Raw genomic sequence first — 19,279 nt, forward strand, 5'->3', positions numbered from 1 at the left:
TCGGGGAGTCGTGATTCACCTGCTGCTGCTGCCTCAAACTAACTGAATCCAAAGCGGAGACGGAGCGGTGGCCGTTCTTTAGTTTAACTGAGGATCAGTGATATTTCTGAGCGCTGAAAGGCATTTCCTGGGTTTTTCCACAGCTTTTAAAAACGTGCCGATTTGGTCGTTAGCGTTTCGTTCTCAGACCAGCAGAAAAAAAACAAAACAAAAACAAAGTAAAACTCAGGCATTAACCGCTTTTAGTCCAACCAAACATATATTACAAGTTTTCTTAGCAATAACTTATCCCACACCATGCAATAAAAAAGACAAGAAACACAATTTAAGATGGAAACCCAACACCCCAGATTTCCTACAACGCATCGATCGGTAAGCAACTTGATGTCTGTTCAGATTTGGTTTTCCTTTTTACTTATCAGGGTGGCACTTGAGTTTTGATAGTTACTGTTGTTTCTTGATGAGCGGCTGAAGAAGAGGGACGATGATGAGGAGGGGTGATGAAGACGATGGGCACGGAGAGGAAGACGCTCAGCCGTCCACCCAGCTCTGCTCCACGATGGCCGTTACCCGCTTCTCGTACTCCCTCTTGTTTTCCTGGTAGAGCTGCGCCGCCTGGCTGTTGGCCGGGCTGTTGGGGTTCGGCTCATCGAGCAGCGACTGCACACACAACACAACAACACTAACATTTCATTCAACATATTTTTAAAAATTATTTATTTAAGTAAGATTTTTTTTATTCAAGTAAAAAAAAAACATTCATGATTTTTTTTTAAGTAAATGATGTTCATTAGTGTTGAGAAGCATTTCTATTACTGTCCATTTAACACTTAAATCTCAACATTTATCGCCCTGCAGAATTTATTATGACAGACGATATATTTATTTATATAAAACTACACATTCTTACTAAGCTATTCAAATTTAAATACTGAAACGTCATTGTTCAGGTTGCCACTAGGAGGCGCCAGCCACAAAATGTCATTAAAAGACAGAATCCCAGAATATTAAAAGTGGAAAAATCAAACAAAGAGGTGCAGAAGCAGCAGGAAAAACTACATCAGTTTTCACCACACAGACGTCTTTATGGAGGGAGAGACACTTATTAAAATATAATAAAGTACTTCTTCTGATTAAACAATATTTAACATCTTCTCACGCTGATGTAATTTTACAAATAGAAACTGATTTAGTTTGATAAAATATTCAAGCGTCGCTGTGTGTGATGAATCTACAGCGGTTCAGTTGTAATTCACAGATTCTCTCGCATTCAGACAAATTGTTTAAAGTTTAGTTAGCAGAAATATAAACCGACAGACCTGGATGGACGTGAGTATGGACGACACGTCGTACGTCGGGCTCCAGCGATTCTGAAGAATGTCTAAACATATACTGCCGTCAGCGTAAACTGGAAAACAGGAAACAATAGTTAACATTGAAGCAGGTCATTTCCAACATTAAAACTCATGCAGTTGGCAAATACAGGATGATTATATAACCTTTAAGCTGATCATCTCATATATTTAGTTTTTTAATTAAAAAAAGAAGATATGGTGGCTGTAAATGTAGGAGATAAATTATTTCAGCTTTAATGGATTTGAACTAAACCCAATTAAAACTCAGAAATAAACTAAAAGAGCAGCTTTCAAAGCAAATCAAGTTGATAAATGACAATAATGTTGAGATCATCATAAAGTAATTTATTGATAATGTTCATCATCTAAAAGACCAATAAAGTTTAACTTTGTAAAGGACACGACCCAAAGAAACCAGAAAACATTTTAATTATCCAAAATAAACTAAAAAAATTACACAACTTGACCCATAAATAAAATGAATTATAAACAGAAAAAACAGAATGGAAATGATGGAGCTCATTTTAATTTATTATGTGATTAAATAATTATCTTGATTTCTTTGATGGAAAGAACTTCTGAAAAGATTCTGGTGGAAAAGTTAATAAAACTAGTTTTTAAGGTGCATTTTAAAGTCGTTTCTGCTCTAAATGTGTAGATGACCAGAAAAGGCGAATGTGTTTGTTGCTGCAGCATCCCTCACCATTTGGATGAAACATTTTGGAGACGAACCGAACCGTGGGGGGCTTGTTGGGATACTCCTCTGAAAACTCTATCAGCAGCTTAAATGTTCCTGCAGAGGCAGAGAGGAAGACACGAAGCTTTTAGTCTGCAAGAAAGATGCAGATGTGAAAAATGGAGACGCTGCTGACGGCAGAGGAAACCATGAAGGGACTATAAATACCCCGGACTGCAGCAAAATCTGTTTATTGTGCAGGATTAGACAGGAGCAGGGAGGGAGAGGCTGACAAACGTCAACTAGAAAAGCAGGAACAGATCCTTCAATATCAGACACAATATTTGTAATTTTTATTTCATAAGCAGTGCCAAAGCACAGCGAATTATTCTGAGTCCACATTTCCTCGTAGCCAATAAAGTCTATTCACATTTTTGCAACGTTTGAATAAACTAAAGCGTCGGATCATGTGGAGCGAAGAACAGACAAAAACCTGCTGCTGTTCCAGAGACCAACAGCCTGAGCGCCACCCAGACGGCTGAACCTTTTTAAATCTCAACCTATTTTTATTTTAACCATCATTAGCACTTCACATTTTAAACATCTCAAACTGACAAACTAGATTTTTTTCCATCATTTTCACAAAGACAGAGAAACTACAACTGAGAAAATCAGTTTACAGCACAGAAAGCAGCTGAAACATCAGTGATTAAAAATTACAAAGTTCAGAACAGTGGCGCAGTGGGTAGAGCTGTTGCCTTGCAGCAAGAAGGTTCTGGGTTCGATTCCCGGACCCGGTGGTGGGTTTTCTCCAGGTACTCCGGTTTCCTCCCACAGTCCAAAAACATGACTGTCAGGTTAATTGGCCTTTCGAAATTGACCCTAGGTGTGAGTGAGTGTGTGCATGGTTGTGTGTCCTGTGTGTCTCTGTGTTGCCCTGCGACAGACTGGTGACCTGTCCAGGTGACCTGTCCAGGTGACCCCGCCTCTCGCCCAGAACATTAGCTGGAGATGCACCAACCCTCCTGACCCCACTGAGGGACCAGGTGTTAGAAGATGGATGGAAGTTCAAAACAAAACCTGAAGGGAGGCTGCAGGTTAGCAAAGCTCTACTCCAAACTCTTCCACATGGAAATGATGAGAAGGATTTCCTTTAGGGAAAAATAATGTCATTAATTTTCAATTCATGTTTTTTCCTTTAGTTTCCTGCAGAGCTCACGTATTTTTCCTTATAATAATGATAATAATTATGAAGCCTACTTGTTCTCCAATCAAAAGGCTCCTGAACTACTCATGTATTTCCATATCCAGCTCTGTTACTTTTGCAGAGTTGTGTTCGCAGCTCCAGGCTGCGTTCGGCTGAAGCGGCTCCACTTCAATAAAATTCTGTGTTTTGGTAAACAAACCACTTTATGAACCCAATAAATCCAAACATATAACTTACCATCTTCGAATGGCGTCCCCACAGGCCTGCAGCAGACAGAGAGAGAAATATTATATTTATAAGTTCAACACTGATCTGATAACCTGAGGCAGAGTGTCACTTTCTATAGCAGAGAACTAGAATTAGTAGATTAGACTTGTTTGTGTCAGGCTGTTTTGTTATGGTAATTAATTTAGATATGTTAAGCCAATTATATTCTTTGTTTTCGTCGTGTCGCATTAAATCACGCTGAGGCTGAATATAAAACAAAAATAAAATAAGAAATTCGCACAAATTCGCTGCTTTTAACATGCCAAACCACTAGGGGGCAGTGTAGTGCAGAGCTAAAGCCTTTGTCAGCCAATCAGCTTGCTTCAAAGCAACAACTTCCTGTTAGCAATTAAAGATGGCGCCAGGAGGTTCATTTAACTGGACAGATGAACCACTTTTAAATAGAGTATTAGAATATCCATCTAATATCAGGCAAGGTCACCTGGACAGGTCGCCAGTCTGTCACAGGGCAACACACACACACACACACACACACACACACACACACACACGCACACACACACACACACACACACACTTTAGAGAAAGTTAATAAAACGAGACTGGAATTACGTCACTGCAAGAATGTGAAGGCTGCCATGATAACATATTTTACTGGACAATAAATTGTCCCAGAAGTTATCGCGATAAACGATAATATTGTCATTTTGAGTCCATTTTCCAGTAATAATATAATAATGACATAATAGAGCAAGAACATATTCTCAATAATCAACTTAAATTCCAACTGTGGATTTATCAAACTGCAGTGCGAACAAGTTTTCTCACATCTTCACTTGGGTTTTATAAATAATCGTTTTTAGTGATATTATTATTTCCTGTAGATATTCGGCTACGTGTGGCTTAGGCCTGAACGAGACGTTTTAACTAAAATAAGTTAACCAAAACTCAGATGTAAGCTGAATCGTGTCGTTGGTCCATTTAACACGAAGCCAGAAGTTTAGCACCGAGATCTGATATTTTATTAAAGCAAAGAGGCGGCTGCAGGATGTGAGCATCAGAGAGGAGACGGTGGGGTGGAGCTGCATTTAGAACATGACTCACCCAAAAATAACAGCGTTCCACAGCATGATGTTGTTCTCAGACGGCGCTCCGCTCACACCGGTGGGAGGGTCTTCCTGAAGTCTGAGGAGGAGAGGAAGAAACGATGAGGAGGAAAGAGAAGCGCATTTCAGAGGGAGGCAGCTGGCTACACAACGAAAAGATTTATAAAATAATAATAAAGGACAGGAGGAAAAACAGCCAGAGGGCGTGATGAACGAGTGGAGCATGAGGCGACTAACTAACACCTTGACAATCATCAGTCAGCTGCAACATGAGGCTGTGTGCAGGATCAGCAGCAGGACGCCAACATGCTGCGTTCAGGGCTGAGGCTGGAAACGCCGCTGACGGCAACTCAGCCATAAAAACACCCTCATATACTTGGAGACTAAAAACTAAAGTAAAAAAGGAATAATCCAAACTATCGTGGGATTGGTATTCATCGCATTGTTTATTGTGATACATTTCTTAATATAAGAATTCTGATTTATTGTTTTCAATTAATGACGTTTTACTGGTTTCTCCGCTGCTTGTTCAATAAAAGTTTCAGGATATATTAATACATTTGAAAATATATTAAATGAACTTAAAATAATAGACAAACAGCATGTAGTTTTGCATTTAATATTAAAGAACTGCTGTTTTGGTACATCTGGATAATAAAATCAATCACAAAAAATATTGAGAAAGACACATGATCAATATCAATAGATAACTGACAGAATAATCAATACATTTACAAAACTGATCTAGAACTGCACAGCATTCTGGGAGATGTAGGCACAGGAAAGACTTAAGCTGCTCATAGTTAGCTAGGAAAGGTTGGTGGCATCAACTCGCTCACTCTCTGGTTGCCTAGCAACTCGCTCACTCTCTGGTTGCCTAGCAACTCGCTCACTCTCTGGTTGCCTAGCAACTCGCTCACTCTCTGGTTGCCTAGCAACAGCCTACAGGCTAAACTGCGCAGGCAGGACGTGGCTGCGCAGTTTAGCGCAGATATTTCAGATATTTAAAACAACAAATAATCATCAATATTGACCGACATGAAACCCTTCCATCGTGTTTGTCAGCCACATTATCCAGACTTTTAGGTTAAAATAAACTATCTGTATTCAAACGGATGCTCTGCAGTTAATGCGTCTCTGCATGGTCAGTGTTCTGGTCACTCTGATGACCTTTGTTGACGCCTTGATGCCGATTTCCTTGCTTTCTGCAGAACAGAAAGCAACTCCGTCACATGATTTCTAAATATCTAAACTGGCAGAAGCAAAGCAGCAGTCAGGAAGCGTCATGTGCTGCAGGTTCTCTCTGCTCTGCAACAAAACAACTTCCTCCTGACCGGCTCAACTGGAACATGTTTACACATTTAAAGTGTTTGTGGAACTTTTCTTTAGACGTCTTTTCTGAAATTAATACAATTCGTTCCCTAAAAATGGACCTTTAAATTCACAAATCAAGCATCTTGAAGATCTACTGTAATAACCTTAAGTTCTATTCATGTTGCATTTATATCAGTGTTTTAAAAAATACTCCAGTTTTCAGTAATTAAAACCTTACATTTGAGAACATGCTGATCTAATACTGTGCAGTAGAACGTCTAAGTTTAAGAAATGCGTCTTCTATCCGGTTTAGAACCCGACTGATTAACCCGAAATGAAAACAATTCGGCGCTTATTTGCCGGGCCAGTTGTGGTTTCACAATCTGAACTTCGACAAACGATCTGAGACACGCAGAGCAAAATGCCACAGCAACGACTGCCTGGCAACAGAGACGGGAGCAAATCAGAGCCGCCATTCCAAATTCATTCTCCAACACCAGTCTGGTGCGGATGACAGAGTAATGAACCAAAGCAACACGATGAATGAACTGGTTGAAATCAGCCGCTTCATGTTAGGCCTCACAATCAGACTCTTGATCAGTAATGAAGAGGTGGAGGAACCACAACACAACTTAAACATCATATAAAACCCCCATGTCTACAAGAAATGTAGGCTTTATGAAGGTTTACGGCAATTAAATCTGTTAAGCAGATTTGTAGCAGTAAGAGCTCAGATCTCTTCCTAACGGCCTGCAGACAAACTCACTGATGATGAGAAACAGGATTTATCGACCAGCAGACGGTTACTGTGTTTCGCTGCACATCAGGAGTTTCTGACAGGTCAGTCACTGTAGAGCTGGAGGTTAGCGCATACCAGCTAGCAAAGACACAAATAAAAACCTAAATATTTTAAGAGTTCGTGTTTCAATCTGAAGATATCATTTTGGATATTTTAGAAGCAATAACGTTTTAATTGGAAATCACCCTAATGGATCATTCCAGGAAACATATCAGCATGAGGACTTTATAAAACTATAAATATCATGATGCGTGACCAAGATCAATAGATGATACAATCCACTAGGATATTCACTGAACTCTGACCCAGAATCGCACAGCATTCTGGGAGATGTAGGCAGAGGAGAGGCTTTAGCAGCTCTAGGCTAGTTTGGGGGAATCAACTAACACACCGACTCTTCAGTTGCCTAGCAACAACCTGCTGGGTAACAAGCAGGCTCAAGCCCACCCCCTCAGCTTTGGTTGCCTAGCAACAACCTGCTGGGTAACAAGCAGCTTCAAGCCCACCCCCTCAGCTTTGGTTGCCTAGCAACAACCTGCTGGGTAACAAGCAGGCTCAAGCCCACCCCCTCAGCTTTGGTTGCCTAGCAACAACCTGCTGGGTAACAAGCAGCTTCAAGCCCACCCCCTCAGCTTTGGTTGCCTAGCAACAATCTGCTGGGCAACAAGCAGGCTCAAGCCCACCCCCTCAGCTTTGGTTGCCTAGCAACAAGCAGCTTAAAGCCCACCCCCTCAGCTTTGGTTGCCTAGCAACAAGCAGCTGAGTAAGTTACGCAGCAGCAGTTTAAAGTTTCTCCACTGCGCATCATGACATTAAAAATTAAAAATATGGATTAAAAACTTTGGATAAAACAGGAAACCTCACGCCACCAGTTTGGTTGCATTTCAGATACTTAACATAAAAAAAGTCAAGAATTATTGGTAGACTGACATGAAAATCTTATATCGTGAGGTTTTTAAGCAGTATGCATAAATTATTTTCAATCTGCATTATGTGTAATGGTAGAAACATTAGCTATTGGCATAAAAGATTAAAATTTATTCATTTTTTTTAGATGTTATGAACTTCTTTTGTTTTACTGATGTTTTTTGGGACAATTGCAGCAAGAAGGATTTTTGTTTTTACTTGTTCCATTTCCAGACAGATCTCATGATGGAAAAGGCTTTTGTTTTTCAATTAGCATCTCCAAAGCTTAAATGACACATGAACTATGACCCCAAATCCCAGAGGAGTTAAAAATGAGGCTTCACTGAGGCAGGATGAAGTTCAAACCATCTCAGATCCTCGACTCCAACGTCTCTCTGCCTGGATTTCTGACCAGAGACTACAAGAGCAGCGGCAAAAGCAAATGAGGTGGATTAGCAGTTGCTTGCCAACAACTGGCGGTTGCTGTGGAATATCATCTCTGCTGCTCAAAATTGATCTGTTAGGATGTCAGGAAATGGTTGTACAACTGTACAACAACAGTCTTTAGTTTTGTGTGAAACTATTAAACTGAACTAACCAGAGTTGGGTAGCATACTATCTAGGTACGTTTACTCCGTAGAAACAATGTACTTTTACAACACTGCACTTTTTATTTGAGTAATTTTATTATGAAGCATCTCTACTCCTAAGTTCTGGATTCTCTACCCACCAGACTCACACCTGCAGTTTTTGTTAAAGTTTCAAAAGTTTTTTTTATTGAAAAAAACTGATTTGGAAAAATTTGTCTGATTTTATTATTTCATAATTATGTTTTTTTTTAATTGTTGTCATTTTGATCTTTAAAAAAACCCCAAAATTTTCACTTAACTTTATATTTTGTTCCGTCTGATTGTGTAATTTTTAACTATTAAATGATTGATGATTTGATCAGTTACTCAGTACTTGAGTAAATACTTGAAGTAGTGCTACTCCTGAGTGATATTTTTGGGTACTTTACCCTCCTCTGCCTATAATAATACATTTAGAAGGTTTTGTTAAAAACATTTCAAAGAACTGAAAGCATATAACGAGTGCAGTGTTGGAGCCGGACGCATTAGACGGATCCATTCAGTGTTGACGTCCTGCAGCAGAGAGGAGTTACTGATCTACATCCTGCTGTAGCATTCAGGGTTTTACAGACTCTCTTTGCTTACACACATAAAACGGCACAGATGCCACAGAGAGCAGCGCAGCATTCTGGGAATAATAGGTTTAACTAGCAGTAGCTGCCAAGGTGAGCGTTTCAGCTGCAGAGACATTAACTTTTTATTTAAACACAAAAACCACTTCATGTTTAGATTGTTACATTTAATACCACACGATGTTTTGCTCTGAGGACGCCTGTCACGATTAATTTTTCTGGACAATAAAAAGAAGTTATTGCAATAAACGATAATAAACTTTAAATTCAAATTAACATTCAACACTGGAAATGGAAGATGTGTTAAATATCCAAAAAAAAAAACAGAACAACAGAAACAACAAACTAAATTATCCATAAAAAATGGCTAGTTGAGACCAGAATGAAGACTTTTATCCCCCAGGTTTTGGACGATAACTGGACGATTTGATGTGCAAATGGAAATTATTGAGCTCGTTTTTCATTTATGATGCGATTAACTGATTTCTTGCAATTCTGCAGAAATAGCTTAAAATTTAAAACCCAGTTTCTGTTTTGCTAACCTTTTGTTGATTAGAGAACATTAAATAAAAATAATTTCAGGTATTTTTTTGCAGTACAAAATCAAAACTGGATTATTCTACAACAGTGGTCCCCAAACTACGGCCCCCGGGCCGGATCCAGCCCGCCTCCACATTTGGTCCGGCCCCCTGAACAATACCAGAGAGCATTCAGATTTTTTTTTCATATACCGTATTTTCCGGACTATAAGCTGCTACTTTTTCCCTAAGCTTTGAACCTTGTGGCTTATATGTGGATTTTTCTTCAACCACCAGGGGGCTCTTTAGCAGGAAGTGAATCATTGGAAGTCAAAATTGGAAATAAAAGAAGAAAGCGCCCATTAAAAAAGAATTAGGTTTTAATAGGGAATTGAAATTTGAGAATGTTGCTCAGGGATCCCCAAACGTTTTCCTGTGAGGGCCACATAACTTTCCCTTCTCTGCTGGGGGCCGGAGTCAGTTTGTAACAGAAAAAGCGTGATGACTGGAGGAGAGCCTAAATGTAAAAATGTATTGTTTTCCAGAAAGCACAATCAAATAACCCTCTCTGGGTTCTTCACAGAAATAAATCCAGAAAAAACACTATTTATGAAATAAATACAGTATTTTCTGCACTATAAGCCTCAGATATCTCTGCCGCTCCAGGTTTTCCACAGCGATGCAGCAGCAGCAGAGGAGGGCGGACAGCCAACATCTGAGTCATAACAGGTCAACTGAATATCACATTTATTACGTTGAAAAAGAAAAAGTTGCCAAGTTTAGATTTAACTGAACTGATTACGGTAGTTTCCGAACGGTAACAAAGTGCTGATCCTTCGTGTTGCTACTAGCATGTGCTAAAAGAAAATGAGCTCCTTCTTCTTCTTCTTTAGATTTCAACAGCAGCTTGCATCCATTATTGTTGCACTACTGCCATCTACTGGATCCTCATATCTTTACCTCAAATTCTCATAATGATCCCAGTATTATTTAAAAAAAAACGAAAAATCTTCTTTTTCCCCTCATTTCATAAATAGTGTTATTTCCTGGATTTTTTTCTGTGAAGAACCCAGAGAGGATTATTTGATTGTGCTTTCTGGAAAACAATGAATTTTTACATGTAGGCTCTCCTGCAATCGTCACTTTTTCTGTTACAAACTGACTCCGGCCCCCAGCAGAGAAGGGAAAGTTATGTGGCCCTCAGGAAAAGGTTTGGGACCCCTGATCTACAATAATAGCAAAATAATTCAATCCACACTTAGAGGAGATGGCAAAATATAAATAGCACACAGAACATTATCCAAACTGTAAAACTTTTATCTTAGCAAAAATTGGAATCAGTGTGATTATACAGTCCAAAGTAAAATAATATTTAAAAATCTCCAAATCTAATAAAGATCAATAGTATTAATGTTAATCCGGTTAATACAGTGCTATGTTTGTAAATGTTGACTTACAAATAAACAGAACATTAAGGTGTATACAGAAATAGTGGCAGGGATTTATATATATATATATATATATATATATATATATATATATATGTTGTAAACACGGCAGTTTCCTTCGACTCAAAATCCCCGAAATCTCCGTGTCAGAAAAAAAAACCGAAACCAAATTTAGAGAAATGTTTGAATATTTTTGCCTTTTAATTGGGATCATTTTAAACCCCCTCAGTGCTAAACAAACCGATTTGTGTTCATTTTAGCTGATATTTATCAACAGATCAAACAGCTGTGAAAGATTTTTGATCCAAACTGATTTTGTTTCCCTGCGGGAGAAAATCTGAACCCTAAACGCCTTAAAAAGCTGATGAAAAACACTGAAAAACACTGGCGTAATTCAGCAAAAATGAGCCGTTTGTCATCAACAGTTAACATTTAAGACGTTACACTCTGGTATTTCCTAAAAAAAATAAAATAAAATAAAAAAAAACCAGCAGCTATCATAAAAAGACCTGGGAGGTATTCGGTGCAAGTCGTTTCAGGTAGTAAAAATTGGACAGTATTGTCGTCAACCGGAGCTAACGCTAAGCTAACCGTGCTAGCCACGTAGCTCCGTCGGCTAAATCAGAAGAAACAAACGGCTACTTTACCTTTTAAAATCCCTCATTAGCCGTCTCCTTGCGGGCGTAGACATTATTTCAGTTGTGTATACAAAAACAATTTGAAAAAAACTAAATGAGCGAAGAGGAAAAAGCCCAAATCCGGTGTTTCTTCCGCTTGCAGCTCTTTTCTTATTCCCCCAAAACAACAACTGGCTAGCTCGCTATTTATGGTTGACGTCGGTTGGTTGCAGTGCTGAGGCCAACAGAGGCGCAACCCTTATATGTCACAATGTGTCTGTTAAAAAATGCTGCCAAAACTCCTCCCTTCTAACAAATAAATAAAATTATTTAAAAAATCGGTTGATCAGTTATTCTGATGAAATATATCAAAAGATTAAACTGCGAGCATATGAAAGTAATAATTATTTATTTCACAACTACTAAGAATGTGCAGGTGCTTCAATTGGAATATTATTTTTAAAAAAGTTTATTTATTTTCGAGTGATGTATCTCAGTAATAATAGTGGCTTACAGCCAGAGTTGGGTAGTAACTAGTTTCATTTACATCAGTAGTGTCTTGAAGAAATAAATATTTTTTACTACGCTGTACTTTTTACTTTTACTTGAATAATTTTATTATGAAGTATCGCTACTCTTATTTGTGTAAAATTTCTGGATACTCTACGCACTGCGACTTCAAACTTGTTTTAATCCAAAATTCACCTGCACTTTTTGTTAAAATTTCATATTTAAAATATTTATTTGGTTTTATTTTATTTTGAAATAACATTATTTATGTGAATTATTTTTATTTACTACATTTTTTACTTATTCCTTTGTCCTTCTGAAGAGGTAATTTCTAAATATCTAATTACTGGTTTTCGATCCGTCCGTCCGTTCATCCATCCATCCATCCATCCATCCATCCATCTATCTATCTTATCCGGGGTCGGGTCACGGGGTCAGCAGCCTCAGGAGGCCCAGACTTCCCTCCCCAGCCACTTCTTCCAGCTCCTCCAGGAACCCCAAGGCGTTCCCAGGCCATAGAGAGACATCGTCCCTCCAGGTGTCCTGGGTCTCCCCTCCTCCCTGTGGGACCTGAACTCCTCACCAGGGAGGCGTCCAGGAGGCGTCCTGACCAGATGCCCGAGCCTCAACTGGCTCCTCTCGACGTGGAGGAGCAGCGGCTCTACTCTGAGTCCCTCCCGGATGACCGAGCTTCTCTCTCTAAGGGAGAGCCCAGCCACCCTGAGGAGGAAACCCATTTCGGCCGCTTGTACCCGTGATCTCGTTCTTTCGGTCATGACCCAAAGCTCATGACCATAGATGAGGGTGGGAACGTAGATCGACCGGTAAATCGAGAGCTTCGCTTTTTGGCTCAGCTCTCTCTTCACCACGACGGACCGGTACAGCGCCCGCTTCACGGCAGACGCTGCCCCAATCCGCCTGTCGATCTCCCGCTCCCTTCTTCCCTCATTCGTGAACAAGATCCCCAGATACTTAAAACTCCTCCACTTGAGGCAGGACGACCCCCCTGACCCGGAGAAGGCACTCTACCCTTTTCCGGCTCAAGACCATGGCCTCGGATTTGGAGGCACTGAGCTTCATCCCGGCCGCTTCACACTCGGCCGCGAACCGCTCCAGTGAGAACTGCAGATCACGTTCCGATGAAGCCAACAGGACCACATCAACCGCAAAAAGCAGAGATGTGATCCTGCAGAGATGCGATCTCTGCAGGATCGCATCTCTGCAGCCGAGACAGAATTTCTCGGCTGCACCTAGAAATTCTGTCCATAAAAGTAATGAACAGAATCGGTGACAAAGGGCAGCCTTGGTGGAGTCCAACTCTCACCGGAAACGAGCCCGACTTACTGCCGGCAATGCGGACCAGACTCTGACACCGGTCATACAGGGACCTGACAGCCCATATCAAAGGGCCCAGTACCCCATACTCCTGGAGAACCCCCCGCAGGGCCCTCCGAGGGACACGGTCGAACGCCTTCTCCAAGTCCACAAAACACATGTAGACTGGTTGGGCGAACTCCCAGAACCCTCCAGGACCTGCTGAGGGTGTAGAGCTGGTCCAGTGTTCCAGAACCAGAACCACACTGCTCTTCCTGAATCCGAGGTTCGACTATCCGACGGACCCTCCTCTCCAGGACCCCTGAATAGACCTTACCAGGGAGGCTTAAGAGTGTGACCCCCCCTGTAATTGTAGCACACCCTCCGGTCCCCCTTTTTAAACAGGGGGACCACCACCCCAGTCTGCCAATCCAGGGGAACTGCCCCCGATGTCCATGCGATATTGCAGAGTCGCGTGAACCAACACAACCCTACAACATCCAGAGCCTTAAGAAACTCCGGGTGGATCTCATCCACCCCCGGGGCCCTGCCACCGAGGAGCTTTTTGACCACCTCGGCGACCTCGTCCCCAGAGACTGGAGAGCCCAACCCAGAGTCCCCAGGCTCAGCTTCCTCAACAGAAGGCATGTTGGTGGGATTGAGGAGGTCTTCGAAGTATTCCGCCCACCGGCCCACAACGTCCCGAGTTGAGGTCAGCAGCACACCATCCCCACTATAAACAGTGTTGGTGCTGCACTGCTTCCCCCTCCTGAGACGCCGGATGGTGGACCAGAATCGCCTTGAAGCCGTACGGAAGTCTGTCTCCATGGCCTCTCCAAACTCCTCCCAAGACCGAGTTTTTGCCTCAGCAACCACCCGAGCCGCATGCCGTTTCGCCTGCCGGTACCCATCAGCTGCTTCTGGAGTCTCACAGGCCAAAAAGGCCCGGTAGGACTCCTTCTTCAGCTTGACAGCATCCCTCACCGAAGGTGTCCACCAACGGGTTCGAGGGTTGCCGCCGCGACAGGCACCAACAACCTTGCGGCCGCAGCTCTGATAGGCCGCCTCAGCAATGGAGGCACGGAACATGGTCCACTCAGACTCAATGTCCCCCACCTCCCCCGGAACGTGTTTGAAGTTCTGACGTCCGCCAGACGTTCCCAGCAGACCCTCACTACACATTTGGGCCTGCCAGGTCTGACCAGCTTCCTCCCCCACCACCGGAGCCAACTCACCACCAGGTAGTGGTCAGTGGACAGCTCCGCACCTCTCTTCACCCGAGTGTCCAAGACATACGGCCGCAAATCCAATGAGACAATGACAAAGTCAATCATCGAACTGTGGCCTAGGGCATCCTGGTGCCAAGTGCACATATGGACGCCCTTATGCCTGAACATGGTGTTCGTGATGGACAATCCGTGACGAGCACAGAAGTCCAACAACAGAACACCACTTGGGTTCAGATCGGGGGGGCCGTTCCTCCCAACCACGCCTCTCCAGGTCTCACCGTCATTGCCCACGTGAGCGTTGAAGTCCCCCAGTAGAACAAGGGAGTCCCCAGGAGGGACACTCTCCAGTACCCCCTCTAAGGACTCCAAGAAGGGTGGGTAATCTGAACTGCCGTTCGGCCCGTAAGCACAAACAACAGTCAGAACCCGTCCTCCCACCCGCAGGCGGTTTTCGATCAGTTACTCACTGTTTTATCAAATATGTTTTTACTCTTACTTGAGTAATTTCTTGGATGGTTACTTCTTAAGAGTAAAGTTTTTGTGTAATCTACCCACCTGTGCTTACAGCTACTCAAAACCCAAAAATCTCTTTCTCAAAATATTTTTGAAACCTGCCCTGCGACAGACTGGCGACCTGCTCAGGTGACCCCGCTTCTCGCCTGGAACGTTAGCTGGAGAGGAACCAGCAACCCTCCCGACCCCACTGAGGGACAAAGGTGTAAAGAAAATGGGTGGATGGATTTTTGAAGCCATATGTTCACCTACATTGAATAAGAAGACAAATCCAATCAAACATATTGTGTTACAATTAATTTGTTCACATTTTTAAAGAACTACTATTTTATTTCCATTTCTAATATTTTAAAATGAAGGAAAACTTAACATTTTTGCAAAAAGAGAGTAATTACATTTACTTTTTATTGTTTTAAAAATAAATGACTAGAAAATTAGCTCTATAAATATATTGCTGGGACTTTTAGTGTTATTTTTAGTGGAAATCTAGTCCAATTAGTCCATTAAAAACCTTACAAATTTCTAAAACTGTACATTTCTTTTTGTATTTGTATTTAAAGTTAGAAGTTAGCACTTTTTACCTGAATTTCTAAGAGCCACAGTGGAAGATCCCAGCAGCTACGTGTATAATTCAGTGTGGAAACGTACTTATCCATCCATCCATCCATCCATTTTCTTTACACCCTTGTCCCTCAGTGGGGTCAGGAGGTGCTAGTGCCTCTCCAGCTAACGTTCCGGGCGAGAGGCGGGGTCACCTGGACAGGTCGCCAGTCTGCCGCAGGGCAACACAGGACACACAACCACGCACACACTCACACCTAGGGGCAATTTGGAGAGGCCAATTAACCTGACAGTCATGTTTTTGGACTATGGGAGGAAACCGGAGTACCTGGAGAAAACCCACCATGCACAGGGAGAACATGGAGACTCCATGCAGAAAGACCGGGGCCGGGAATCGAACCCAGAACCTTCTTGCTGCAAGGCAACAGCTCTACCAACTGCGCCACTGTGCAGCCTTGTATATGGGATTGTTTTCGAAGGATTAAAGACTCGTCTTGCGAACAAGTAAAAAAAAAAGTCACATGTCCAGGTTGTTTACCTGTACAGCCACAAAACACGTGATTAGTGATCCCATGGGTGGGATCGTCAGGTAACAGTCATGCTTTTGGACTTTGGGAGGAAGCCGGAGTACCCGGAGAGAACCCACGCATGCATGGGGAGAACATGCAAACTAGTAACTACTACTACTCTCTGGGGTGGTCTTCTTCTCCAGTGTGATGTTCCTCTCCATGAGTGTTCTTATTAAATTGGACATTTTCTTAATTTCCTCGTCTTTCTCCAATAGCAGGTTGTCCTGTTCAGGTGCCGGTTCCTCCATATTTTTAATTTGAATCGTCTTCTCATTTTGTTCAGTTTTAGTCTGTCCGTTAACTGACGACAACACCCTGACTTTCTTCAAAATCCCAAATAGCTGCTGAGCCCGTCTGATAAAGGGTGTTGAGATGGTTTCCTCATTTCCAGAATCCAAAGATGACGTGTTGCTGTGTTGACTCATTTTGGGGAATAAAATCCTAAAACTGTTCAATGTTTCGCTCGCTTCTGCTCCTTCTGTTTGCTCTGCAACGTCTGCAATGGCAATGACCATAGAGATCAAGACTGCAGCCTTGTGACATCAATGCATCACCCTTTGTGACATCACTTTGCCTGATGTCAGAAATGGATGTCACTACCTCAACAGAACAACTAGAAAACTACTGAAGTTTGAATAAAAACAAACTTTACGGCTGAATGCAGCTTAGCTGATGGCCGTTGCAGACAGTTCAGCTGGTCACATATCACCAAGGCTGAAATCTGCACTTGGGAGTCAGCAACTCTTGAGGATAATGGCCTGGCACAGCAGGGTGCCAGGACCAAAATAACACAAAACTGTATTACCTTTAATGCACATTTTGTGTTCATTTTAACACACAATGTGTTAAAATGTACATAACATTATAACACTCTGCATATGTTAAATATTTCAACACATTTTTGTGTAAATCTGTTGGTCAGGCAGATTTTCTGACAGCAGATTATATAATTCTCCTCAATGACAGTTGGCACCAAACTATTTTTTATATTGGACAAATAATTTAATTTCACATAATTATCGCAGTAGAAGCCATTTGTTTAATACGTGATGAAACATATTTAGTGTTGATGTAAATGACGTATATTTTAAATACTTTAACCAGATGATAGGAATCAATGCTTCACTTACAATCACTTTTAGATTTTTTGAGAAATGACAGATTAAATAATTATGTGCTCCAGTGTGATAATCTACTCAGTCAGTAAGTGGCTTACCTTATAATCCCCGTAATCCCTCTGAAGATGATGCGTGCTGCCTCTATTGTCCTGCTGGGAAAGTGATCAGAAGCAAAAATCAGCAAAAGATGGGCTGATGCTTCAATACTTAACAAAATAAGATTTTATTTTGGATGAACAAGGGAGTGTAAAAGTATGGAAATGTAATTTAATTCAAGACATTTTCAGCTTAATATAAACAGGTAAATAATTCACATTTTTAACTGTTAAACTGTACTTCATTTGTTTTACTTCAATCATTTGCTTTAGCAGTTCACTGGTTTTGTAGAGACAGACACTTTTAAAGACATTAATTATAAGGTACATCCCAATACTCCAGTCACCACTGCATGCTGGGTCAGCCTCCCGACAAAAACCAGCTGTTGAATCAAACCTAATCCTTCTCCTCACAATTTCCCTAAAAGAATCCAGATAGCTGCTATCTACAGGCGTAAAGCCCTCTTAGCCCATTTCACTGTAGTGACGATGTAGGTCACACACAGACAAAAGGGCGGCCCGCCTCCTCCATGCTACCAGCTGCTTTATGTAATAAATCACACATTTAGATTGGGTCTTGCTGTGTGAACATAATAATCCCCACAAGTCTGAACCAGAAGTGAGTCGTGCTTCTTAAAATGCGCCACAGGAAATCATTTCTGCCTGTAGCCATCAGACTTTACAATCCCCAACTCTGAGTAACTTAAATCTGATTTTCTCTGCACTCATTTACAGATTATTTACAGAATAACACATTTGCAAGCCTGCTTGTTATCTTATTTATTTATTTATCCATCCATTTTCTAACACCTTGTCCCTCAGTGGGGTCAGGAGGTGCTGCTGCCTCTACAGCTAACGTACCGGGTGAGAGGCGGGGTCACCTGGACAGGTCACCTGGACAGGTCACCAGTCTGTCGCAGGGCAACACAGAGACACACAGGACACACAACCATGCACACACACACTCACACCTAGGGACAATTTAGAGAGGCCAATTAACCTGACAGTCATGTTTTTGGACTGTGGGAGGAAACCGGAGTACCTGGAGAAAACCCACCATGCACAGGGAGAACATGGAGACTCCATGCAGAAAGACCGGGGCCGGGAATCGAACCCAGAACCTTCTCGCTGCAAGGCAACAGCTCTACCAACTGCGCCACTGTGCATTTATTTATTTATTTATTTATTTATTTATTTATTTATTTATTTATTTACTTGTTTGTATTAAGCCATATTTGAATTACTTGCATCACTCTTATTTGACTTTTTTTGTTTATGGCAGTGTTTCTCAAACTTTTTCAGGCTGAGGATCACTTAGCCCATTAACAGTCACACCTAGGCTGACATCGCCCCGCGATAACACATCTGAATGCATAATGCAACCTGAAATTAAAATATTAGCCTCTTAACTCACATATAGCTGTTTTCTTTGTTCATCCTAAAGAGAAGTCTGGTGTGTTGGGAAAATGTGACTGGCCACGTCTACTGGGCATTTTGAGTTATTTTCAGACTGTGAAAATGTGGAGTCTAAGTTTCCAATGATGCCAAACACATGGAAATAATATTTAAAAAAATTCTTTACTACCAAGTATTATGTGCATTAATAACATTTAGAGCTATTTGTGATTTAGAAGCACAATTAAAGAAAAATAGACTTCAGTTGCTTTAACAGAAACAAAAAACAATTTTCTGCACCATTAAATATAAAAATAATGAACCCATTTCTAGCAATCGTATTTATTTATTGTATTTATTTAATATTTTTCAATTAAATAAAATAAATAATAGTTGTTGACATGTGTTAAGAATGGAAATCTTAATCGATGAATCATAATTTGTATTGACACATGGAGCATAAAATCATTCAGACTTTACTGATTTTATTCACTTTCAGCGCTGAAAGGAGACGCTTTTACCAGTTTCTAAAAAGTCTGTGCAGCGTCTGAGGAGAAGAAGGAGGGCAGCTGATTAGACGCTCCCTGAAATCACACCATG

The 19,279-nt window shown here is 41.4% G+C and overlaps 1 protein-coding gene across 1 annotated transcript; it reads right to left on the reverse strand.

The window, feature by feature from the left end:
- Positions 1-225: 225 nt before the first annotated feature.
- ube2b (ubiquitin-conjugating enzyme E2B (RAD6 homolog)) lies at positions 226-11,753 on the reverse strand. Its single transcript, XM_008401936.3, has 6 exons — positions 11,406-11,753; positions 4,571-4,651; positions 3,476-3,501; positions 2,059-2,148; positions 1,320-1,408; positions 226-660 (listed from the first exon to the last, which is right to left on the reverse strand). Exons 1-6 carry the CDS (start codon positions 11,447-11,449, stop codon positions 532-534), a joined length of 459 nt encoding a protein of 152 aa, XP_008400158.1. The 5' UTR covers positions 11,450-11,753; the 3' UTR covers positions 226-531.
- Positions 11,754-19,279: the final 7,526 nt, after the last annotated feature.

Source organism: Poecilia reticulata, chromosome 14, assembly GCF_904066995.2.
Source record: "Poecilia reticulata chromosome 14, P_reticulata-male-v2, whole genome shotgun sequence".
In the NCBI taxonomy this organism is placed as follows: domain Eukaryota; kingdom Metazoa; phylum Chordata; class Actinopteri; order Cyprinodontiformes; family Poeciliidae; genus Poecilia; species Poecilia reticulata.

What these genes read in the sequence shown, in the direction of transcription:
- ube2b (XM_008401936.3), bottom strand. Translation starts at nt 11,449, where the DNA reads ATGTCTACGCCCGCAAGGAGACGGCTAATGAGGGATTTTAAAAG. An exon ending in TGGAACGCTGTTATTTTTGG is followed by an intron (nt 3,502 to 4,570) that starts GTGAGTCATGTT and finishes TGTCTGCTGCAG; the next exon opens with GCCTGTGGGGACGCCATTCG. An exon ending in CCATACTCACGTCCATCCAG is followed by an intron (nt 661 to 1,319) that starts GTCTGTCGGTTT and finishes TTGTGTGTGCAG; the next exon opens with TCGCTGCTCGATGAGCCGAA.